The following is a 25,053-nucleotide window of genomic DNA, read 5'->3' as shown; positions in this document are numbered from 1 at the left end:
GGTGATAGACAGTGTCTGAGGGTGGGATGGAAACCGGTGATAGATAGTGTCTGAGGTTGGGATGGAAACTGGTGATAGACAGCGTCTGAGGTTGGGATGGAAATCGGTGATAGACTGCATCTGAGGGTGGGATGGAAACTGGTGATAGCGTCTGAGGTTGGGATGGAAACCGGTGATAGACAGCGTCTGAGGTTGGGATGGAAACCGGTGATAGACAGTGTCTGAGGGTGGGATGGAAACCAGTGATAGACAGTGTCTGAGGGTGGGATGGAAACCGGTGATAGACTGCATCTGAGGGTGGGATGGAAACTGGTGATAGCGTCTGAGGTTGGGATGGAAACCGGTGATAGACAGCGTCTGAGGTTGGGATGGAAACCGGTGATAGACAGCGTCTGAGGTTGGGATGGAAACCGGTGATAGACAGTGTCTGAGGGTGGGATGGAAACCGGTGATAGACAGTGTCTGAGGGTGGGATGGAAACCGGTGACAGACAGTGTCTGAGGTTGGGATGGAAACCGGTGATATTGCACCACCCTCACATCGGTGATGCTAAAGCACCCGTGTCTCTCTTTTTCTCCTCCTCTCTAAGAAACTCTCGGCTGCAGTCAAGGAAGCCTTCGTCAGACTGCACGATGACGGCGTGATCTACCGTAGCACCAGACTGGTCAACTGGTCCTGCACGCTGAATTCCGCCATCTCTGACATTGAGGTACCAGGGGAGAGTGTGGGAGGTTGGATTGGTGGTTACGGTTCTCCGCCCTGTGCCACGTGCTTAGAAATTCTCTTGACTGCCCAGGCTGCTGGTTCAGCCCAAAGCGAAATGCTGTGGCTCCTGGCCGGGTGTTGCACAGCTTTGGCTTGGGCACCGCAGCCAAATGATTAACTTGCCCTGTTGTCCTGCTGACTTGGAAATTTAGCGGGGTTCGAATTCTGCACTGAGACTATCTCCTGGGTCTGACCTGTTGAAATGTGGGCTCATTTAGCACTATGCAACATGCACACTAAATGTGGGAGAAACAATCTTCTTACATTGTAGAAAGAGGCCATTCGGCTCATTGAGTATATGCTGGCTCACAGGCTGATCCCAAGAGTCCCTGAATTCTCTTGTCGTCTGCGCTCTTGGCGTACTCCCGTCGACTCTCCCCAGATTCGAACACATACCTACACATTTCTCCCTCTGTTATCAGAACAAGGGAAACACCTGTGATAGGGAGACACCAACTGGGTCAGTTACCAGCGTCTTGAGCTACTGTGTGTGTGTGGAACATGTTACACTAGCAAAGGCTGTGGACCTGGCCAAAGGGCCACAGTAATATGAATCAGATGAGGACCAAACCCCTGCAGGGGCAGGAATGGCCAGTTCCAAAGCGGACAGACAGGAGGAGTGAGTTACAGTGGGAGGGTTTGGCATCGGGTCCTGCAGGTTACGAAGAGCTCTTATTCCCTGCCAGGTCGATAAGAAGGAGCTGACGGGTCGGACTCTCCTCCCCGTGCCTAACTATGCAGACAAAGTGGAGTTTGGAGTTCTCGTCTCCTTTGCCTACAAGCTGGAGGGATCGGGTGAGTCCTGGGGGAGCCTGCCGCTACGATTAAAGAGCACAGTTCCACATCACATTTGGCCGCTCGGTTACCACCAGCATTGACTGCCACAGCTTTGGCATTACCCCTTAGAGCTTTGGAGTTATCCAGACTCAAACAGAGGCCATTCGGCCCTTCAATTTGATGCTGACGTCAGTCCCATTAATCTGCTGTTTGTGCTCTATGGTCTAATTGTACAGTGGAGTACAGACCCTTCAGCACATGGTGTAAATCTACTCCACAGTCAATCTAACCCTTGCCTCCCACAAAGCATTAATCATTCATGTGTCTAAGAGACCATTAAATGTCCCTAATGTTTCTGCCTCTACCACCACGCTGGCAACACGTTCTACACGCCCAGCGTGCTCTGTGTAAATAATTCCTGCTTCTGACATCCCCCCGCCCTCCCCACCCCATACTTTCCTCCCAACTTTTCTTAAGGTTATGCCCCTGTATTAGCCATTTCTGTCCTGAGGAAAATGGTGCTGGCAGTCCACTTTATGCCTCTAATCATGTTTATACCTCTATCAAGTAATCTCTCACTCTGCTTCGTTCCAAAGAGAAAAGCCCTAGCTTCCTCTCCTTTGAAAAGACCTAGTGCACGGAATGTCTCCTCATAAGACAGGCTCTCCGATCCAGACAGCATCCTGGTAATTCTCCTCCGCACTCTCTCTAAAGTTTCCACATACTTTCTATATGAGGTGACCAGAACTGAACACAATACTCCAAGTGCAGTCTAACCTGAGTTTTATGGAGCTGCAACATTATAGAGCCGCTCTTGATCCAGCAATCGTCAACAGTTGAAGACCAGTACCTCACACACCTTCTCAAACCCCCAGATCACCTTGCGTGGGAATTCTGAGGGACCCATGGATATGGATCCCACGATCCCGCTGTTCCTCCACACCACTAAGAATCCTGACAATCACCTCATACCTGCCTTCAAGATGTTTATTGTGTTGGCTGTGTAGTGATGGAGCTGGTAGAGCCACTGCTTGGCAGTGTTGGAGACCTGGGTTCAATCCCAACCTGTGGCACTGCCGGGCGTGGGCTCAGCGGTGAACATTTGTCCGCGAGTAACTCCCCTTCTCCCCCTCCTTCACAGATGAGGAGGTGGTGGTGGCCACCACGCGTATCGAGACCATGCTGGGAGACACTGCTGTGGCTGTCCATCCCCAGGATCCGAGATACCAGGTAAACATGCCCCTCCCAAACACACGGGCCATGCCATCCAATCATGTTTGTTAATCTACATTCCAGCATCTGCAGTCTCTCGTGTGTCTTCATTCACCGCTCTTCGGTTGTACCAAACCTCTCTTCACTGGATTGAAATTGGGATTGATTTATTATTTATTGTAGAGATGTTTTCACTGCAGTCAGTCATGCAAGTCCCAGGTGGAGACTCAGGAATACCATCACACTCAGATGTAGAAGGAATCTTCATAGCTGTTTCTGAAACAATTTTTTGATCAGTTATGATTGTTAGCTCTGAACTGAACCCCTGAGCCTGGAGGACTGGTGGACCCCTCTTCATCTGGCCTCCACCCAGTGTAAAAGCTACAGGGAAAGTGTGGAGCAACACACACAAAACGCTGGAGGAGCTCAGCCAGTCAGGCAGCATCTATGGAAATGAATAAACACTTGATGTTTTGGGCTGAGACCATTCTCCAGGACTGGAAAGGAAGGGGGAAGATACCGGAATTAGAAGGTGCGGGGCGTGGGAATGAGAACCAGCTGGAAGGTGACAGGTGAAGACAGGTGGATTGGCAGGGGATGAAGGAAGAAGCTGGGAGGTGAAAGGTCGAAAAGGTAAAGGGCTGGAGAAGGAGGAGTCTGATAGGAGAGGAGTGTGGACCCTGTGAGAAAGGGAAGTGGGAGATGATAGGCAGGTGAGGAGAACCTGAGAGTGGCCTCATTATGGCAGAAGAGGTTGTCATGGACCGACATTTAAACAATAAAGTGGCAGACTGTGAAGCCAAGGGTCCATGCTGTCGTACGAGAGGCCTGTTCAAGAGCGGGAGTCTTCTGTCTCCTTTCTTCAAAATGTGTCTGAGGATTTTCACCTTGTCATGGTGGAAAGGCTTCTCGAGTTCACGAGATCCGGAGATCCACGTCTGGTGCGTAGCTGCTGGTGGGGCCACCCGTGGCAGTAAGCTGAAGGCGAGGTTCCACACAGAGCGATCCGACCAGGACCTCGGCCGTGGAGCTGGTGGAAGGTGATGACACATCACAGTGGCAGAGGAAAGCTGCAGCATTGAAGGGTCCCCAGTCGTCTTGCGACCCCGACCCCAATCTGTCACAGTCTGTCTGGTGGCCGCCTGTGCGTCAGCTTCCCCGTGTAAAACAAGGTCACGTTCAGACGTTCTCCATTAAGGGCAACCCCTAAGGAGAAGATCATACTCGACCCGAGTGATCGCACGAGCTGTACGACTTCAAAATGAGCAGGACAGTGCAAGGAATGTCTGAGGGTTGCTGAGAGAACAGAGGTGATATATGCTACCAGGAAAAAATGAGCAATTTCAGCACATTTCTCCAGAGAAAAAATAAAATGCAAGGAGGGGTGGTAGATTGAACTGAGCGCTTGGAAGTGTAGAAGTGTCAAATTGTTATGGAATTGCAGTAAACTTCATTATGTGACAATAATAAAACAATATGCCAAAATGCTTTGTAACTTTTGTCTCTGCTTATAAGTTTGTGAAGAAACTGCTTGACAGCTAAAACTTTGACAAACTTCTGTCGATGTGCAGTGGAGAGTTTAATGATTGGCTGCATCACAGCCTGGTATGGAAGCACCAATGCCCTTGAGCAGAAAATCATTCAACAAGTAGTGGATACGATCCAGTCCATCACAGGTAAAGCTCTCCCTACCACTGAGCACATCTACACAGAGCACTGTCGCAGGAGATCTGCATCCATCATCAGGGACCCCCACCGCCCAGGTCATGCTCTCTTCTCGCGACATCCATCTGGAAGAAGGGACAGGGACCTCAGGACCCACACCACCAGGTTCAGGAACAGTTATCACCCCTCTCCCAACAGGCTTTTGAACCAGAGGGGGATAACTTCACTCAAATTCACTTCCCCATCGCTGAACTGTTCCCTCAACCCAAGGGCTGTCTTTCAAGAACGCTTCATTTCATGTTTTTGATATTTCTTGTTTCTTTATTTATTACCATTATGATGATTATTTCTTTTGTATTTGCGTTTGTTGTCTTTTTCACGCTGGTTGTACAGCCTGATGGGTGCGGTCTTTCATTGATTCTATTATGGCCTTTGGATTTACAGAAAAGGATGCCCACACGAAAGGGAATCGCAGGGTCGTATATGGTGACATCTATGTACTGATAATAAATTCACTTTGAACTTGAACTGTGAAATGGTCATATTTCATAGAAAGAGAAGCTGTGGTCCTATTTGGAGGAACAGGGAGCCTTCTTTGACTCTAACCCTTCTGGTTACAATGTCAGTACATTTTTACTGAAGTGCTGATTAATTTTTCTTTCCTCTTTCTAGAACCTGGGAGGAAAGTTTGCTCTGCATCCTTTCTGTGACCGGAAATTGCCCATTGTCTTTGACGAGTTTGTGGACATGAACTTTGGGACTGGTAAGCTGGCCGATGGCAGTTTTGACTTAATTTTTCCCATTGTCCTGTTGGAAAGAGTGTTTCCATATCTGTGGTGAATTTCCCAATCTCTGGATATCTCAACCTGGGGTCCAGAAGAGCACAAGACACAGGAGCAGAACGAGGCCATTCGGCCCGTCGAGTCTGCTCCGCCATTCAGTCACGGCTGATACCCCTTTTTTCCCTTCCTCAGCCCCACTCTCTGGTCTTCTTCTCCTTCTTGATGCCATGGCTAATCAAGAACCTATCAATCTCTGCCTTAAATGCACCTAATGACCTGGCGTCCACAGATGCCCGTGGTAACAAATTCACCACCCTCGAGCTACAGAAATTTCTCTGCATCTCTATTTTGACAGGGCGCCCCTCCATCCTGAGGCTGTGGCCTCTTGTTCTCGACTCACCCACCACTGGAAACATCCTTTCCTCATCTCCTCTGTCTGGGGCTTTCAACATTCAAAAGGTTTCAATGAGATCCCCCCCCACCCCAATTCTTCTACACTCCAGTGAGTATAGGCCCAGAGGCATCAAACGTTCCTCATATGATAACCCTTTCATTCCTGGAATCGTCCTTGTCAATCTCCTCTGGATCCTCTCCGATGCCAGCACATCTTTTCTTAGATAAGGAGCCCAAAACTGTTCACAATACTCAAGGTGAAACCTCACCGTTGCCTTATAAAGCCTTAGCACCACGTCCCTGCTCTTATATTCGAAGCCTCTTGAAATGAATGCTAACATTGCATTTGCCTTCCTCACCACCAACTCAACGTGCAAGTTAACCTTTAGGGTGTTCTGCACAAGGTCGCCCAAATTCCTTTGCATCTCCGATTTTTGAATTTTCTCCCCAGTTAGAAAATAGTCTGCACATTTATTTCTTCTACCAAAGTGCATGGCCATGCATTTTCCAACATTGTGTTTAATTTGCCACTTTGTTGTCCATTCTCCCAATCTGTCTTAAGTCCTTCTGCAGCCTACCTGTTCTCTCAACACTACCTGCTCCTCCACCAATCTTTGTATCATCTGCAAACTTGGAAGCAAAGTCATCTATTCTATCATCCAAACCATTTATATACTGTACAACATAAAAAGAAGTGGTGCCAACATTGACCTCTGCGGAACACCGCTGGTCACTGGAAGCCAACCAGAAAAAGACCCTTTTATTCCCACTTGTTGCCTTCTCCCAATCAGCCAATGCTCTATAACTTTCCTGTAATATCATGGGCTCTTAATGTGGTAAGTAGCCTCATGTGTGGTATCTTGTTAATGATCTTTTGAAAATTCAAATATACAACATCCAGTGCATCCTCTTTATCTAACCTACTTGTAATCTCTTGCTGAATGGTGTTGGTCCATGGCATAAGAATGGTTGGGAATCCCGACTGTAGAGGAACATCGAACATAGAACTTGACAGCACAGTAGAGGCCCTTCGATCCTCAATGTTGTACTGACCTTTTAACCTACTATAAGATCAATCTAACCTGTCCCTCCCCCATAGCTCTCCACTTTTCTTTCATCTACGTGTGTATCTAGGAGTCTCACTCATGTTCCTAATGTGTCTGTCTACCACCATCCTGGCAGTGTGTTCCACAAACCTACAACTTTCCATGTAAAACATCTACCTCTGACACTCCCCCACCCCCAGCCCCATACCTAGCACCTTACAGTTATGCCCTCTCATATCAACCATCTCTGCCCTGGGTAAAGGGCGCTGGCTATTACCCAGGAGACTCTTATCAACCTGGGTGGTGGTGTGGAGATGTGTCTCCAGTAAAGGAGTTATAAGGTGCCTCTTCCCTCCACTAACCTGCAGGTCACCCTGCTTAGCCCCCAGATCAGGGTCACGTGTGGCCATGGGAGCAGGTGGTGGATGGTCCTATGAGCATCTGGTGCACAACACAAGTCCTGGTTATGGGACCACTGACGCCAGGCAGGCAATCTCTGAAGAGTATTGATAATGGCTGGGGTCACCCATCTTGTAAAGACACTGCCCAGAAGAAGGCAATGGCCTTCAGTAGAACCACTTCTGCAGAAAAATTTGCCAAGAACAATCATGGTCATGGAAAGACCATGATCACCCACGTCATAAGACAAGGTGCACAATGATAATGATGGTGACGACTGTAGGAAACTGACTCTATCTGTCTTGTACATACCTCTAATAATTTTAATTCATTTAATCCTAATTTTGTTTTTAATCATAATTTTTTCTTTGTAACACTTTTTATGCCTTGCATTGTGCTGTTGCTGCAATTTCATGGCATCTGTAGGTGACGGTAAACCTGTTTCTGATTCTGGATTGTATGTGCCTCTCAGGACAACTCTCAGCTTCCTTCAGTAGGGGGAACACCCTTTCTCTGCTTTGAAATAGCCCCACGTGATTTTACTTTTTAAACCGGGTACCACTGTAGATGTGCAGCCCTGGATCGCGTGTTCGAGTCTCTGGAGTGGAAATTGAACCCACGTCCAATGATCCAGCCCATCCTGTTTCTCCTGATAACTCAAGCCCTCCAGAGCAGAGGGATCTGAGTGTGATTGAGTGATACTGAGGCAGAGGAGCTCTGAACTCTGTTCCCTGTTATCCGCTCCTTCAGGTGCTGTTAAGATCACTCCTGCTCACGACCAGAACGACTATGAAGTAGGAATGAGGCATCAACTTGAGTTCATCAACATCATGGACGACAATGGGTATCTCATCAATGTCCCTGAGCCTTTCCTGGTAAGCATTGAGCTATATTCCGAACACCACCAACCTTGGTGACGTCTGACCCACAAAGAGCAGGGGTCCCAGTACAGAACCCTGCAGAACACCACTGCTCACAAACCTCCAGGCAGAATGCACACCATATCCTACAACCTCCTGCCCTTTATGGGCAAGCCGATTGTGAATCCACACAGCCAGTCTCTCTGGATCCTGTGTCTCCTGATTTTCTGAATGAGCCTACCATGGAGATCCTTGTCCATCACCTCACTAAAATCCACATTCACCACATCCGCTGCTCTGCCTTCATCAATCTGATTTGTCACTTCCTCAAGGAATTCAGTCTGTCTCCTGAGGCCCGACCTGCGGTTTACAAAGTCATGTTGACTGTCCCTAATCAGACAATGCGCTAACCACTGTGCTACGGTGTTGCTCTGTTCGTAGTGGTGAGCAATGTTCTTCCTGTGAAGTAGTGTGCTTTCATCTCAGTAAACTTAGCCTGTTGGCTTGGAGATTGGGAGAAGGCATCAGGCACTCCCTGGGCAGAGACGTCGTGGTTAAAACTCCCTCGACACTGTTCCATTGAAGACTGTTAGAGCAGGTACATCACAGGTTAGATGTAGAATAAAGCTCCCTCTGCAATGATCACTGCAGCTCGGGGCAAGGATAACACAACTTAGACCTGCAGTGAAACAGCTTCTATGCTACCCTGTCTCACACGCAAACCAGGGCAGGGACAGCACAGGTTAGATGCAGTGTAAAACTCCCTCTACACTGTCCCATCACACACACCAGAATGGGACGGCACAAACTTCACAGCAAAGCTCCCTCTACGCTGATCAGTCAAATACTCCCAGAGTAGGAATAGGTTTTAAAGTTGTGACACAGATCTCCTAGGCACACCCCTTTTGCCGGGCAGGAAGACGCTGTGTATCACGTGGTTGTTGCAGTGGAGTGAGTGTCATTTCAGCCGATTTTCACATATCTATGGGGGCTGCTCCTACCCTTCTGGTTACATTTTGCCGTCACCCTCTTAAGCGAGTCCTGGAGGCAGGTAGCGGAGGGCTCTACTTGGGCTGACTGTGTGTCAGTATTCTCGGGGTATGTCTGTGCCCGGGTAATCGTGGAGAAAGAACAGGGACCACAGAGGTATTCCGGAATCATTGGATATTGCAGGGAATCAGCACATCCTGGATTGCCATGGTAGTATTTCAATTTAGCTGAAGGTGAGTTGTAGTTCGTGGTGAATAGTCGTTGTGTTATAGCAATTCCAATAAAGCTTTTGTTTTAACGTAAACTGTCACATCACACGCTCCAGAGCTGGGACAGTACAGATTAGACCCTGGGGAAGGCTTGCGTTGGCTACAGTTCAGCCCAAGCAGTCTCAAGCCAGCGACAGCATGTGTTTGCTGCCAAGCTCAGATACAGATAAACTGTGGAATTTTTAATTTTGCTCTTGTTTATCCAGGGAATGAAGCGTTTTGACGCCCGTAAGGCAGTACTGGAAGCCCTGCAACAGAAAGGACTCTTCAAGGAGGTGAAGGACAACCCCATGGTGGTGCCAGTCTGCAGGTGAGGAGCTGAGACCTTGGTCCCTGCCCCACGGCGTGGGCCAGTCTGAGTGCATGGGACGAGCTTGGATAGACATCCTGGTCAGCAGCGACGAGTTGGGCCGAAGAGAAACACAACACAGAAACAGCCCTTCAGCACTGACCCAGCCGCGCCAACCGAGATGTCTGTCTGAGTCAGTCCCCTTTGCCTGCATTTGACTCATAGTCCTCTCTTATTAATCTACTTCGAGTTTCGAGTCAATTGCTGGACAATATTTAATTAACGTTGATAAGATGCTGGGGGAATTCAGCAGGTCAGGCAGCACCCATGGAGGGGCTGTCTGCATTTCGGGCTGAGTCTCGTCATCAAGACTGGAAAGGAAGGGCGATAAAGCCAGAGTAAGAAGGTGGGGTGACGGAGGGAAGGAGTACAAGTTGACAGGTGATGGGTGAAGGCAGGTGAGGCAGAAGTGGCTGGGTTAGTGGACTGTGGCTGAAGTAAGAAGCTGGGGTGTGACAGGTGTAAGATAGAAAACCTGCAGCACAATACAGGCCCTTCGGCCCACAATGCTGTGCAGAACGTGTCCTTACTTTAGAAATTACCAAGGGTTACCCTTAGCCATCTATTTTTCTAAGCTCCATGTACCTATCCAGGAGTCTCTTAAAAGACTCTATTGTATCCGCCTCCATCACCGTTGTCAATGAAGGGTCTCAGCCTGATATGATCTTTTATTCCTCTCCATAGATGCTGCCTGACCTGCTGAGTTCCTTCAGCATTTTGTGTGTTACTTGGGACTTCAAGATTCAGGCCCAGAGACAATGGGGAAAGAGTGACGAAGCTGCAGGATTGTACAGCACAATAACATGTCGGATTTTTAATGCAAATCATAAAAAAAATCACTGTAAGAGATACAGTAAATAAATAGAGCAAAAAAAAAGCAAGATAATGAGGTGGTGCTTGTGGGTTCACGGGCCATTCAGAAATCCGATGGCGGAGGGAAAGAATTTGTTCCTAAACATCAAAATGTGTCTCTTCAGGCTCCTCTTCTTCCTCCCTGATGGTGAAAATGAGAAGAGGGCATGTCCTGGGTTGAGAGGGTCCTTCATGATGGATGCTGCCTTCTTAAGGCACGACCTTTTTGAAGATGTCCTCGAGGGTGGGAGGCTCATGCTGTTGATAGAGATGGCTGAGTTTACGACCCTCTGCACACACATCGATGATGCAACCCAGTTCGAGTGTTCCACAACCCACCTGGAGAAATTTGAGTGTGCCTTTGGTGACGGAGCAAATCTCCTCAGGCTCGAAATGAATTAGAGCAAATCTCCTCAGGCTCGAAATGAATTAGAGCTCCTGGCGTGTTTTCTTCATAATATGTTGGGCCCAACGTAGATGTTCAGAGATGTTGACACTCAGGAACTTGAAGCTTATTTCTAATTGTAAGTTGTAGTGACTTTTTATGTATTGCTCTGTTCTCCTGCTGGAAATCATCAAATTTCATGCCATATGTCAGTGATAATGAAGCTGGTTCTGATTGCTCTGGAAGTGAACCGGTGGGAAGAGAGGCTGGTGAACATTGACCTTGTGGGTGGCAAATGAAAGGGACACAAAGATGGAGCCCGGTGTGTTGCTGTGATAATGAGTCTGCTCAGCGAACTAATAAACCTCTCTTTTCAGTCGTTCCAAGGACATCGTGGAGCCCCTGCTGAAGCCCCAGTGGTACGTCAAGTGCGGTGAGATGGCGAAGATGGCGGCTGATGCCGTGCGCAACGGGGAACTGAAGATCATCCCGGAGACTCACCTCAAGACGTGGTTTAACTGGATGGACAATATCAGGTACTTACCCAGTGGTTGGCGATCGTGTTGCCTGTGTGTTGTATTAAACTGGTACAGCACACAATCAGGCCCTTCGGCCCACAGTAATCATGTTGTGTGTTGTAGCCGTCTACACTGATCCCACTTACCCTCCGTCTGAAGCCTTCTGTATCGAGATGCTTCGTCACGGAGTCACACAGCACAGAAGTAAGCTCCTTCAGCACAACTGCTCTGTACCGACCAAGCTGCCGATTCAAGCGAGTCCCATTTGCTCACTGACCTTCTAAATCCACGTGCCTGTCCATTTGTCTCTTGTAATGTTACTGTACCTGCTCAACCACTTCTGATAGTTCATTCCATGTGCACACCACCTTCTGATACTGGTACTGGTTTATTACTGTTATACGTATGAAGATACATTGAAAAGCTCGTCTTAAATTCCCTTCAAACAGAACAAATCATTACACAGTGCACTGAGCGAGAACAGGTTCAAACAATTACGATGCAGAATAAAGTGTAGTAGCCATCAAGAAAGTGCAGTGCAGGGAAACAATGAAGTACAAGATTATAACGAGGTAGATCGTGAGGTCAAGAATCCTCCTTATAATACAAGAAGTCCATTTAAGAGTCAATAATAGCGGGATAGAAGCTGTCCTTCACCTGGTGGTACTGTATGTGCTTTCAGGCTTTTGTATCTTCTGCCCGACGGGAGATGGTGGAAGAATGTTCAGGGTGGGAAGGGTCTATGATTACAGGTCTGTGCAAAAGTCTTGTTTTAGATATTTATTTTTGTCTTCTGCATTAGTGTGTTGGTAGAAAAGAGCATTTTCAGTAGAAAAGAGCATTCCAAACATACATTTTCCAAAAAATTAAATGTTACCGAGAAATTTTTATGTTTTGTTAAAATAGGTAACATTAAGTGATAGCGCACTTTTCAAATAAAAACTTGATTCCTTTGTAAGTATATAGCCCAGTGCATGATTAAACGTAGATAGCAAACAGGATGCTAATGATCAATGACATGATGAGTTGAATGAACTAAACTGATTAACTGAGACAGAAACGGGTGTAGAATCAAACTGGGTGAAGGACATCCAGTCTAATAGGTTGAGGGCGTTTTCAGATGTGATAGTTTAACCTTCATATCATCAATTCTTGCACTATGGTCAGAGTGAGCAGAGCAACATGGTGTTCAACACAAAATACACTGCAGATGCTGGGATCAAAGCAACACGTACAACACGCTGGAGGAACTCAGTAGGTCGGGCGGTATCCGTGGAAACGAACAGTCAACGTTTCGGGCTGAGACCCTTCGTGGTGGTCATCCTGCATCAGCAGGGTCTCTCCCAAGCAGAAATTTCGTGGCAAACAGGAGTTTCAAGATGTGCTGTCCAAGTTCTTTTAAGAAGCACAACGAAACAGGCAAGGTTGAGGACCAGAAACAAAGAAACTTGAGTGCAGCAGATGAGAGATACATCAAAGTGACATCCCATCTGAATCAGAAGTCTATCATCTCTGAATTCATAGAAACCACTGGAACCCAAGTGCACCCCTCTACAGTTGGAGAAGTCTTGTCAGAAGAGTTGCTGCCAAAAATCCTTTCCTCCGAAGTGGAAACGAAGCCAAGAGACTCATCTACGTACAAAAACAGGAGGATTGGGGTGCTGGACAATGCCAGCAAGTGCTCTGGACTGATGAGTCAAAATTTGAAATTTTTGGCTCAAACAGGATGCGGTTTGTCCGTAGTAGAGCTGGAGAGTGCTACATGAATGAGTGTTTGCAGACAACAGTGAAGTGTGGTGGAAGTTCTCAACAACATCGAGGCTGTCTGGGATTACCTAGAGAGACAGAAGGAAATGAAATAGCCTAAGTGTGGAGAAGAACTGTGGCAAGTTCTCCAAGGTGTTTGGAACAACCTTCCAGCCGATTTTTCTTATAAAATGTCACAACAGTATGCCTAAGAGAATTTATGCAGTTTTAAGGGCAAAGAGAGGTGACATCAAATATAAGACCATAAGACATAGGAGCAGAATTAGGCCATTCAACCCATCGAGTCTGCTCTGCCATTCAATCATAGCTGATCCTTTTTTCCCTCTCTCAACCCCACTTGCTGGCCTTCTCGCCATAACCTTTGCTGTTGCCAGTCGAGAACCTACCAATCTGCCTTAAATACACCCAACAACCTGGCCTCCACATCTGTCTGTGCTACAAACTCACCACCCTCTGACTAAAGAAATTTTTCCACATTTCTGTTTTAAATGGACACCCTTCTATCCTGAGGCTGTGACCTCCTGTCCTTTCCCCCACCATGGGAAACATCCTTTCCACATCTACTATGTCTGGGCCTTCTGATATACGAAAGGTTTCAGTGAGATCCCCTCATCCTTCTAAATTCCAGTGAGTGCAGACCCAGAGCCATTAAACATTCATTGTATGATAATCTTTTTGTTCCTGGAATCATCCTGGTGAACCTCAAGGGTGGTTATTTTTAATATTGATTTGATTTCATTTTTCACTGTTAACTGCTCTTTTTTTGATATTTTGAAACTTTTCATTATTTTTGAAAGCATCTTCACTTTACAGACTTTTTTACATGTGCTGAAGACTTTTGTACAGTGCTGTATGTCAGCTGCTTTACTGAAGCAGCAAGCGATATAGACAAGAGTCCATGGAGAGGAGGCTGGTCCCTGTGATGGGCTGAGTTGTGTCCACAAATCTCTGCTCCTTGGGTTCCTATTAAATCTCTCCCCTCCCGTTTTAAACCTCTGCCCCTCTATCTCTTAGTTTCCCAAACTCTGGGTTCTTAGTTTTCGTGAGAGTATCTGCCTCCATCATCTCATCGGGCAATTTATGTGAGTCTCAAACCACCTTCTTTACACTGAGATTGGTGGGCACGTGGAAAGCATTGCCCAGAGACATTGGTAGAGGCAAAAACATTAGGGACATTTTAAAAGTCTCTTAGATAACACGTGGATAAAAGAAAACTGGATGGCGATGTCAGAGGCAAGGGTTAGATTGATCTCGGAGTTGGTTGAAAGGTCGGCACAACGTTGAGGGCTGAAGTGCCTGTACTGTGTTCACTGCACCAGCGGGTGGCAATGTTTCCCACTCACGGGATGTTTACTTTGAGCAGGAAGCCAGGATGTGAACTTCACACCTCAGTACCATGGAAACACAGTTATAAACTTCATACCTCGGTACCATGGAAACATGAAGACAGCATGGAGATGAAGACCATTCAGTCCAACTATGTACCTGGACTTTGAGAAAGCCTTTGATAAGGTCCTACGTAGCAGATTAGTGGGCAAAATTAGAGCACATGGTATGGGGGGGTAGGGTACTGACATGGATAGAAAATTGGTTGGCAGACAGGAAACAGAGTAGGGATTAACGGGTCCCTTTCAGAATAGCAGGGAGTGACTAGTGGGGTACCGCAAGGCTAGGTGTGGGGACCGCAGCTATTTACAATATACATTAATGATTTAGATGAAGGGATTAAAAGTGACATAACAAATTTGCAGATGACACAAAGCTGGGTGGCAGTGCGAAATGTGAGGGGGATGTTATGAGAATGCAGGGTGACTTGGATGGGTTAGGTGAGTGGGCAGATACATGGCAGATGCAGTTTAATGTGGATAAATGTGAGGTTATCCACTTTGGTGGCAAGAACAGCAAGACAGATTACTATCTGAATGCCGTCAAGTTAGGAAAAGGGGAAGTACAACGAGATCTAGGTGTCCTTGTTCATCAGTCACTGAAAGTAAGCATGCAGGTACAACAGGCAGTGAAGAAAACTAATGGCATGTTGGCTTTCATTCCAAGGGGAGTTGAGTATAGGAGCAAAGAGGTCCTTCTGCAGATGTACAGGGCCCTGGTGAGACCACACCTGGAGTATTGTGTGCAGTTTTGACTCCAAATTGGAGGAAGGACTTTCTTGCTACTGAGGGAGTGCAGCGTAGGTTCACAAGGTTAATTCCCGGGATGGCGGGACTGTCATAGGTCGAAAGATTGGAGCGACTGAGCTTGTATACACTGGAAATTAGAAGGATGAGAGGGGATCTGATTGAAGCATATAAGATTATTAAGGGATTGGACATGTTCGAGGCAGGAAACATGTTCCTGATGTTGGGGGAGTCCAGAACCAGAGGCCACAATTTGAGAATAAGGGGTAGGCCATTTAGAACAGAGTTGAGGAAAAACTTTTTGACCCAGGGAGTTGTGGATCTGTGGAATGCTCTGCCTCAGAAGGCAGTGGAGGCCAACTCTCTGGATTCTTTCAAGAAAGGATTAGATAGAGCTCTTAAATATAGTGGAGTCAAGGGATATGGGGAGAAGGCAGGAACGGGGTACTGATTGTGGATGCTCCTGATGCGGCCTTCTATATATTGGCGAAACCCAACACAGACTGGGAGATCATTTCACTGAACACCTACGCTCTGTCCGCCAGAGAAAGCAGGATCTCCCAGTAGCCACACATTTTAATTCCACGCTTGTTCTGACAGATCAATTCATGGCATTGTGCACTGAGGTAGAACAAGATAAAACAATATCTATGCAGAATAAAATCTAACGACTACGGACAAAGTGCAGTTGAACATCAAGGAGCAAGATCAAGATGAGAGAGATTGTGAGGCCCCTGAGCGGTGGTACGTGCTTTCAGGCTTTTGTATTCTCTGCCCAATGGAGAGATGTGGCCTGTCCAGCTGAGTGCTTCGAACATTTTTTGCTTGATTTGGATTTCCAGCACCTCGGATTTCTTTGTTTTCAACCCACTCTCTAACTGTACTGCCGTTTCCACGTTTGCTGCCTGTATGCTCCCAGTCCTTCTACTCTGGAACCCATTTAAAATGTGTCTTGTTTATTTTATAGTATCGCCCTTAATTCCTCTGTGAAAATCGAAAGTTGTAGCCGTACAACAGTGCCTTCGGACCATTGACCATCATGCACCCAAACCTACATTAATCCCAGCAACACACATCAAAGTTGCTGGTGAATGCAGCAGGCCAGGCAGCATCTCTAGGAAGAGGTACAGTCGACGTTTCAGGCCGAGACCCTTCGTCAGGACTAACTGAAGGAAGAGTTACTAAGAGATTTGAAAGTGGGAGGGGGAGGGGGAGATCCAAAATGATAGGAGAAGACAGGAGGGGGAGGGATGGAGCCAAGAGCTGGACAGGTGATTGGCAAAGGGGATATGAGAGGATCATGGGACAGGAGGCCTAGGGAGAAAGAAAGGTGGGGGGAACCCAGAGGATGGGCAACGGGTATAGTCAGAGGGACAGAGGGAGAAAAAGGAGAGAGAGAGAAAGAATGTGTGTATAAAAATAAATAACGGATAGGGTACGAGGGGGAGGTGGGGCATTAGCGGAAGTTAGGGAAGTCAGTGTTCATGCCATCAGGTTGGAGGCTACCCAGACGAATATAGGGGGGGGAAGAGAGAGAGAGAGAGAGATATATGAAAATATATATTCATTAAAAATAAAATGATAGGGTTGACTATGTTCTAAATGGAGGGAAAATTAAAAAAAAGGAACTGAGGTGCCAAGGGACTTGGGGGTTCTCGTGCAGGGTTCCCCAAAGGTTAATTTGTAGGTTCAGTCTGGTGAGGAAGACAAATGTGATATCAGCATTCACTTAACGATGATTAGAATATAAAGGAAAGATGTAATGTTGAGACTTTATAAAGCACTGGTAAGGCCTCACTTGGGGTATTGTGAGCAGTTTTGGGCCCCTTATCTTAGAAAGGATGTGCTGACGCTGGAGAGGGTTCAAAGGAGGTTCTTGAAAATGATTCCAGGATTAAACTGCTTGTCCTCTGAAAAGTGTTTGATTGCTCGAGGGTTCCTCTTGTCCTCACCTACCACCCCACCAGCCTCCGGGTCCAACATATTATTCTCCGTAACTTCTGCCACCTCCAACGGGATCCCACCACTAAGCACATCTTTCCCTCCCCCGCCTCTGTGCTTTCCGCAGGGATCGCTCCCTACACAACTCCCTTGTCCATTCGTCCCCCCCATCCCTCCCCACTGATCTCCCTCCTGGCACTTATCCGTGTAAGCGGAACAAGTGCTACACATGCCTTTACACTTCCTCCCTTACCACCATTCAGGGCCCCAAACAGTCCTTCCAGGTGAGGCAACACTTCACCTGTGAGTCGGCTGGGGTGATATACTGTGTCCGGTGCTCCCGATGTGGCCTTCTATATATTGGCGAGACCTGACGCAGAGTGGGAGACCGCTTTGCTGAACACCTACGCTCTGTCCGCCAGAGAAAGCAGGATCTCCCAGTGGCCACACATTTTAATTCCACATCCCAATCCCATTCTGACATGTCTATCCACGGCCTCCTCTACTGTAAAGATGAAGCCACACTCAGGTTGGAGGAACGGCACCTTATATTCCATCTGGGTAGCCTCCAACCTGATGGCATGAACATCGACTTCTCTAACTTCCGCTAATGCCCCACCTCCCCCTCGTACCCCATCCGTTATTTATTTTTATACACACATTCTTTCTCTCACTCTCCTTTTTCTCCCTCTGTCCCTCTGACTATACCCCTTGCTCATCCTCTGGGTTTTCCGCCCCCCCCCCCACACCCTTGTCTTTCTCCCTGGGCCTCCTGTCCCATGATCCTCTCATATCCCTTTTGCCAATCACCTGTCCAGCTCTTGGCTCCATCCCTCCCCCTCCTGTCTTCTCCTATCATTTTGGATCTCCCCCTCCCCCTCCCACTTTCAAATCTCTTACTAACTCTTCCTTCAATTAGTCCTGACGAAGGGTCTTGGCCTTAAACGTTGACTGTACCTCTTCCTAGAGATGCTGCCTGGCCTGTTGCATTCACCAGCAACATTGATGTGTGTTGCTTGAATTTCCAGCATCTGCAGAATTCCTGTTGTCTACGTTAATCCCACTTTATTCTTCCCACATTCCCTTTGCCCCCAGATTCTACTTTTCACCTGCACCTGCAGCACTTTAGAATTAACTGCCTGTCTTTGGGATCTGGGAGGAAAATGGACCACCTTGAGGAAAGCCACAGGGAGAACTTGCAGAGTCCACACAGACAGTGCCAGAGGTCAGGATCGAACCTGGAGCTGTGAGTCAGCTGTTCTACCCGCTGTGCCAGTGAACTGCCCAGCTCCAGGCTCCCCCCTTTACCCCCCTCTATCAGTTCCCTCAGCGCTGATGCCTGTGGCCTGCTTTCTCTGCAGAGACTGGTGCATCTCTCGGCAGCTGTGGTGGGGACATCAGACGCCAGCGTACTTTGTGACTGTCAATGATCCCGCAGTCCCTGCTGGAGAGGTAAGCCCCTTGCATGCGCTGACCGGTCTCATCTAAAGCTTCTGAAAGGTTCAAAGGTTCATTTATTATCAGAGTATGTATGCAGTATACATCTCTGAGATTCGTCTTCCCCAGATAGTCACGAAACCATGGTCGTCGTTCAAAGATGAGCACCAACACCCCCACAACCCCCACCAGCACCACACACAAAGAAAAAACAAACCTTGCAAGTGGCAACATGATCAAACCCCCCCCATGAAAAAAATCGTGCAAATGGCAACAGGAACATCAAACCCCAAAACCCAACTCCACCACCACACATAAAAAACTAACAAATTGCTCCAAACATCAACAAGAAGGAACGGGCGAAAACACAGAATGTAAAAAAACGTAGGACTGAAACAGTCCACAGTCTATTCCATAAACCGCAGGCGCTCAATAACATTGTCTGATGGCATCGAGGGAGAGAGAGGGAGATCAGAATCAGTGAGCAATAGGCCGTCACACACACACACACTGTATCCAGCAGCAACGAGAGGTCTGTCACAGCAGTGAGCAAGAGGCAGGTAGTCGGCGCTGAACACTCGCTCACCTCCACATTCCACCTCAACGTATCAACCCCTCTCAGCGTTTTGATCGGTGAAATCAACAAAATCTACTTGCGGCATTTGCACATGTCCCTTGTTGGAGTCGGGGTGATGTTTCGGCCATGTTGATTGGGTGGACAATGTTGAGACAACGTATTGGCCTTGCCGATTGGGTGGATGGAAGGGAGGGGGCGTGTCAGTCGAGCTGATTGGGTGGGTGCAGTTGAGACGATGCCTCAACTGTGTTGATTGGTTGGATGGAGTTGAGGCAACGTAATGATTGGTGGGTCTAACTGGCTGGAGAATCAAGTCTCCTCTTTCTGAGGGCGTCGCAGCTCAATTTAAATCCCCTTTGTCCTTGCTCGTCCAGGACGCCGATGGCCGTTACTGGGTGAGCGGCCGCACCGCGGAGATTGCCAGGCAGAAGGCAGCCAAGAGGTTCAACGTCTCTCCCGAGCTGATCTCACTCCGACAGGGTGAGTCTGCAGGGTGACCCGGTCTTTACCAGAAGCAGTGTGTTGGGTGCATGTGGTGTGTGGGATGTTTTCTTGATGGTTGATCGAGCTGGGGGAGTGGGGGGAGCAGGTTTTATAAACGTGTACGTCACCAGTAGTGGAAAGGGTGCAGGAAATAAAGTGTAGAAACTAGAGGTTTCGGTGGCACTCGTGTGTGTGTGTGTGTGTGTGTGTGTGTGGGGGGGGTACACTTTGAGCGTGGAAGGTCACGTCAGAATCAAGTTTCTTGTCACTGATATACGCTGTAAAATTTGTTGTGGCAGTAGTAGAGTGAAAACATAAAAATTACTGTAAATTAATAAATAGTGCAATCGAGGAACGGTGAGGCAGTGTTCAAGGGTTCATGGACCATTCCGATCAGAAATTTGATGGTAGAGTGGAAGATGTGAGTGTGGGTCTCCGACTCATGTCCCTCCTCTCTGACGGTGGTAATGAGAAGAGGGCATGTCCCAGATGGTGAGGGTCCTTTGTGATGGATGCCTCCTCCTTGGTGCATGGGTGCCTTTGTGTGCTGGCCTGCAGGATGTGCTTCCTGCATGCTCGGTTGCTGATGCAGAGAGCAGCTGTGAGGGGAGCTTTGAATGTGACACTGTCACCAGTGATTCCGGTGAGGAACTTGGTGGAGGGGGGAGAGGGAATCTCCTTCTCCCGGAGAGCAGAGAATCTCCCGTTGGGAGCACTGAAGGTGCATTGAATGGGAGGGGGGAAGTAGCAAAGCAAGCTGGATGGCTGGTCAACCCCTGCACGGAGCAGTGGGTCAAATCCTTTCAGCGCCACGCGATTCCTGTTCGGGTGAGCTGGTGTCTGTCTGCCTGGTCCTTACCCAGTCTCTTTGTCCAACAGATGAGGACGTGTTGGACACCTGGTTCTCCTCTGGCCTCTTCCCCTTCTCCATCTTCGGTTGGCCGGATGAGGTGAGTCAGGATTCACTCCGTCAGAAACTCGGGGAGCATGAGTGTGGAGGGGAGCCGTGAAGGTGGCAGAGAGCACCAGTCTCTTTGTGCACGGATCACTTCGAGTCATGCGCTTTGGAAGAATGAATAAAGATGTAGATTATTTTCTAAATGGGGAGCAAATTCATAAATTGGAGGTGCAAAGGGACTTGGAGTCCCAGTGCATGATTCCCAGAACGTTGACTTTTGCCAGTTGAGTTGGCAGTAAGGAAGGCAGATGCAGTGTTATCATTCATTTCAAGAGGACTAGAATTTAAAAGGAAGGATGTAATGATGAGGCTTTATAAGGCATTGGCCAGGCCTTACTTGTGGGCTCCTATCTGAGAAAAGATTGGAGATGGTCCAGAGGAGGTTTATGAGAATGATTCTGGGAATTAAATGGTTAATGTATGAGGGGAATTTGATGGCTCTTGGCTTGAAATTGCAGGGGGAGGGGTGGTGGTGGGTGGGATCTTCTTGAAACCAATTGAATATTGAAAGGCACAGATAGAGTGGATGTAAAGAGGGTGTTTCTGTTCGTCGGGGGAGTCTCAGATCAGAGGGCACAGCCTCGGAGTACGAGGGTGTCCCTTTAGAACACAGATGAGGAATTGCTTTAGCCAGAAGGTGGTTCAGCTGTGGAATTCGTCGCCACAAAAGGCTGTGGAGGCCAATTCATTGAGTATGTTTAAAGTGGTGTGTGATACGTACTTAATTAATAAGGGCTCCGAAGGTTATGGGGAGAAGGTAGGAAAATGGTTTTTCGAGGGAAAATATATGAGCTGTAGTTGAATGGCAGAGCAGACTTGATGGGCCAAATGGCCGAATTCTGCTCGTATGGCTTATGGTCTTTTGGTCCTTGAGTCTGGTGGTCCGTGCTTTCAGACTTTATCTTTGCCGGTGGAAGAGGGGAGAGTAGAGAAGGTCTGGAGTGGTTGGGGTCTTTGATTACACTCACAAAATGCTGGAGGATCTGAGTAGACCAGGCAGCATCGGTGGAAAAGAGTACAGTCGACGTCTTGGCCTGAAACATTGACTGTCCTCTTTTCCACAGGTACTGCCTGGTCTTCTGAGCTCCTCCAGCATTTTGTGTCTGTTCCTTGGATTTCCTCTTCTTTGTCTTTGATTATACTTACTGCTTTACTGAGGTTGTAGAGACAGGGTCCGTGGTGTGGAGGTTGGTTTTTGTGACGTACTGACTGAGCTGTGTCCACGACTCTGCAGTTTCTCGCAGTCACGGGCAGAGCAGTTGCCATCCCGAGCCATGATGCATTTGGATAGCATGCTTTCTGTCTATAAATTGGTGATGGTCAATGGGGTCATGCTGAATTTCTGTTTCCTCTTGTGGAAGTTATTGGCAGTACACCAGAGGAGTATAACCCAGTGGGTGTGAATGGCCTTTCCCCTTCTCATAGATCAGGGGTTCCCAACCTGGGATCCGTTGTCCCCTTGCTTAATGGTCTTGATCCATTGCATAAATAGATACAGTGTTCCTCTGGTCAAAGAACACTGAGGCTGTCTACAAGAAGGGTCAGAGCTGTCTCTATTTCCCGAGGAGACTGAGGTCCTTTAACATCTGCCGGACGATGCTGAAGATGTTCTACGAGTCTGTGGTGGCCAGTGCTATCATGTTTGCTGTTGTGTGCTGGGGCAGCAGGCTGAGGGTAGCAGACACCAGCAGAATCAACAAACTCATTCGTAAGGCCAGTGATGTTGTGGGGATGGAACTGGACTCTCTGACGGTGGTGTTTGAAAAGAGGATGCTGTCCAAGTTGTATGCCGTCTTGGACAATGTCTCCCATCCACTACATAATGTACTGGTTGGGCACAGGAGTACATTCAGCCAGAGACTCATTCCACGGAGATGCAACATAGAGCGTCATAGGATGTCATTCCTGCCTGTGGCCATCAAACTTTACAACTCCTCCCTTGGAGAGTCAGACACCCTGAGCCGATAGGCTGGTCCTGGACTTATTTCCTGGCATAATTTACATATTACTATTTAACTATTTATGGTTTTATTACTGTTTATTATTTATGGTGCAACTGTAACGAAAACCAGTTTCCCCCAGGATCAATAAAGTATGACTATGACTGTAGAAAAGAGGTGAGACCCCGTGCCATAGATTTGCCTCGTGAAATTAATGAACGTAATTTCCTTCTGCAGACGGAGGACTTGAAAGTCTTCTACCCAGGCACGCTGCTCGAGACGGGTCACGACATCCTCTTCTTCTGGGTAGCCCGGATGGTGATGTTGGGACTGAAGCTGACCGGGAAGCTTCCATTCAAAGAGGTGACGTTAGCACTGAAAGTTACTGGCAGGGGCTGCGGGCTCGCGGCACGGCCTGTAGGGGATGGAGTGCTGAGGTCAAAGTCAAGTTCATTGTGATATGTACACGTGTGTACAGGTGCAATGAAAATCTTATCTGACCAGCAGAGGCAAACAGCGTCAGATAAGCAGCATTCACAAATTAAAAAAAACAAATAATCTTTAAATTATACAAGGAAGAGCACAATTGGAAAGAATGGTAGTCAACGTGTAACTCCAGGTCACAGTCTTCAAAAGAACCCTGAAAGGGAAAAATAGATGGAAGATGGAAATAGAGCTGTTTTCGAAGATGCAGGCGAAGGAGTTGTTGTTCGGCACCATAACCTCCTTACCTCTGCTTGTAAATGCTTGTAAGTTTGGAGATACAGCATGGTAACAGGCCCTTCCAGCCCAGCGAGCTTGTCCACACCATCATACCCATATGACCAACTCACCTGCTGACCCTCTACGTGTTTGGATTGCGGGAGGAAACCGGATCACACGGACGAAACCCGTGAGGTCACAGGGAGAATCTACAGACTCCCTGCAGACAGCAGTGGGAATTGAACCCAGTTTGCTGGTAGAATAACTGTGTAACACTAACTGCTCTGTTACCTTGTCGTTATGTTTACGAGCAGGGATGTTTCAAAGTGGTGTTAAGGTTCATGTGTCCTTTGTCCCTGAGCCCTTGCATTGTAAGGAATAAGTCTTGCTCAGAGACGCATCTTCAGCCGAGACCCCCCCCCCCCACCCCCGTTCATTTGTTCTGACAGGATTTTTCCTTCGCTCACTCAGGTCTACCTCCATGCCATCGTCCGCGATGCCCACGGTCGAAAGATGAGCAAGTCCCTGGGCAACGTCATCGATCCCCTGGATGTGATCACGGGCATCTCGCTGGAGGTGAGGTTGGGAGAGGCCATGCCTTTAGCACTTTGGTGTTTGTATACCGACAAACTGGTGTGTGGGGGTTGGGTCAATCTAGGGAGGCAGATTAGTTTCTGAACACAAGTACTGAACACAAGTGTCTGTAGGTGCTGGAAACTGAACAAAGAAAAACAAGATGCTGGAGGAATGCAGCAGGTATCAACCAATGGAGATCAGTGAGGGTGTGTGACTATCTTGCTGCCCGTCTACATCAGAACCAGCTCGTTTGCTGTGATTGTTACCACAGCTTCTCCCTCTCCATTAACATCTTCCCACTGCGAGGCAGCACTCATCTTTGTTGTGTGTGTCTGTGTCTGTGTGTGTCTACAACTTTTGTCTGGTACTGTAGGAGCAGATTTAGACTTTCAGTGCATCGAGTCTGCTTCGCCATTCAATCAAGGCTGATTTATTTTCCTTCTGAATCCCATTCTTCTGCCTTCTCCCTGTAACCTCTGACACCCTTACCTATCAAGAAACTTCAACCTATCAACCTCGGCTTTACTTCCATCAGGGGTATTCCTTTTGTCCTATCCTTCCCTCTCATCACCTTCTCTGTAACTTGAAATGAAATTCTTTCTCACTCACTCATTTCTAATGAAGGGTTCCATACAGTGCAAACACATAAAGGTCTGTAAATAAATAAATAATGCATAGAACATGAGTAACAAGGTCGTGTCCAGAAACCCCGATGGTGGAGGGGAAGAAACTGATCATGGGTCGTTGAGTGTGTGTTTTCAGGCTCCTGTACCTCATCTCCGATGGTTTTATGAGAAGAGGGCTTGTCCTGGACGGTGAGGGTCCGTAGTGCTGAATGGCACCTTGTTGAGCCACCGCCTCTTGAAGATGTCCTCGATGTCCGGGAGGGTTGTTCCTGTGGTGGAACTGGCTGAGCTTACAACCCCGTGCAGCCTCTTTCCGTCGTGCACACTGTCTTCTCCAGATCAGGCCAGGATGCAACCCGTCAGAATGCTCTCAATGGAGCGTCTGTAGAAGTCTGTGAGTGTCCTTGGTGACGTACCAAACATCCGCAGACTTGGAGTGAAGTCGAGCCATTGGGGTGCTTTCTACATAATTGCATCAAGGTGTTGGGCTCAGCCTTTGGTCCTCTCAATAGTGTGTGTATGTGAGGACCAGTGAGAAAATGGAGACACCCAACTCGAGCTGCTGGAATCTGGAGCAACACCCAACTCAAGCTGCTGGAATCTGGAGCAACACCCAACCTGCTGGAGGACCTCAGCAGATCAGGGAGTCTCA

General features: G+C 47.8%; 1 protein-coding gene across 4 annotated transcripts in view; it reads left to right on the top strand.

Moving 5' to 3' along the window:
- Positions 1 to 25,053, top strand: part of vars1 (valyl-tRNA synthetase 1) — an 82,052-nt gene that overhangs the window by 33,011 nt on the left and 23,988 nt on the right. For all 4 annotated transcript variants that reach the window (XM_072259270.1, XM_072259273.1, XM_072259271.1 and 1 more), the window contains exons 11-22: positions 590 to 709; positions 1,452 to 1,560; positions 2,684 to 2,772; positions 5,092 to 5,182; positions 7,790 to 7,914; positions 9,365 to 9,468; positions 11,122 to 11,280; positions 18,464 to 18,554; positions 19,491 to 19,596; positions 20,479 to 20,549; positions 22,735 to 22,860; positions 23,671 to 23,775. In XM_072259270.1, the coding sequence (XP_072115371.1) occupies positions 590 to 709; positions 1,452 to 1,560; positions 2,684 to 2,772; positions 5,092 to 5,182; positions 7,790 to 7,914; positions 9,365 to 9,468; positions 11,122 to 11,280; positions 18,464 to 18,554; positions 19,491 to 19,596; positions 20,479 to 20,549; positions 22,735 to 22,860; positions 23,671 to 23,775 (1,296 nt within the window). The remainder of the gene's footprint in view (positions 1 to 589; positions 710 to 1,451; positions 1,561 to 2,683; positions 2,773 to 5,091; positions 5,183 to 7,789; positions 7,915 to 9,364; positions 9,469 to 11,121; positions 11,281 to 18,463; positions 18,555 to 19,490; positions 19,597 to 20,478; positions 20,550 to 22,734; positions 22,861 to 23,670; positions 23,776 to 25,053) is intronic.

This window comes from Mobula birostris, chromosome 5, assembly GCF_030028105.1.
Source record: "Mobula birostris isolate sMobBir1 chromosome 5, sMobBir1.hap1, whole genome shotgun sequence".
NCBI lineage: Eukaryota > Metazoa > Chordata > Chondrichthyes > Myliobatiformes > Myliobatidae > Mobula > Mobula birostris.
This window is presented reverse-complemented; position numbering and strand designations above follow the sequence as displayed.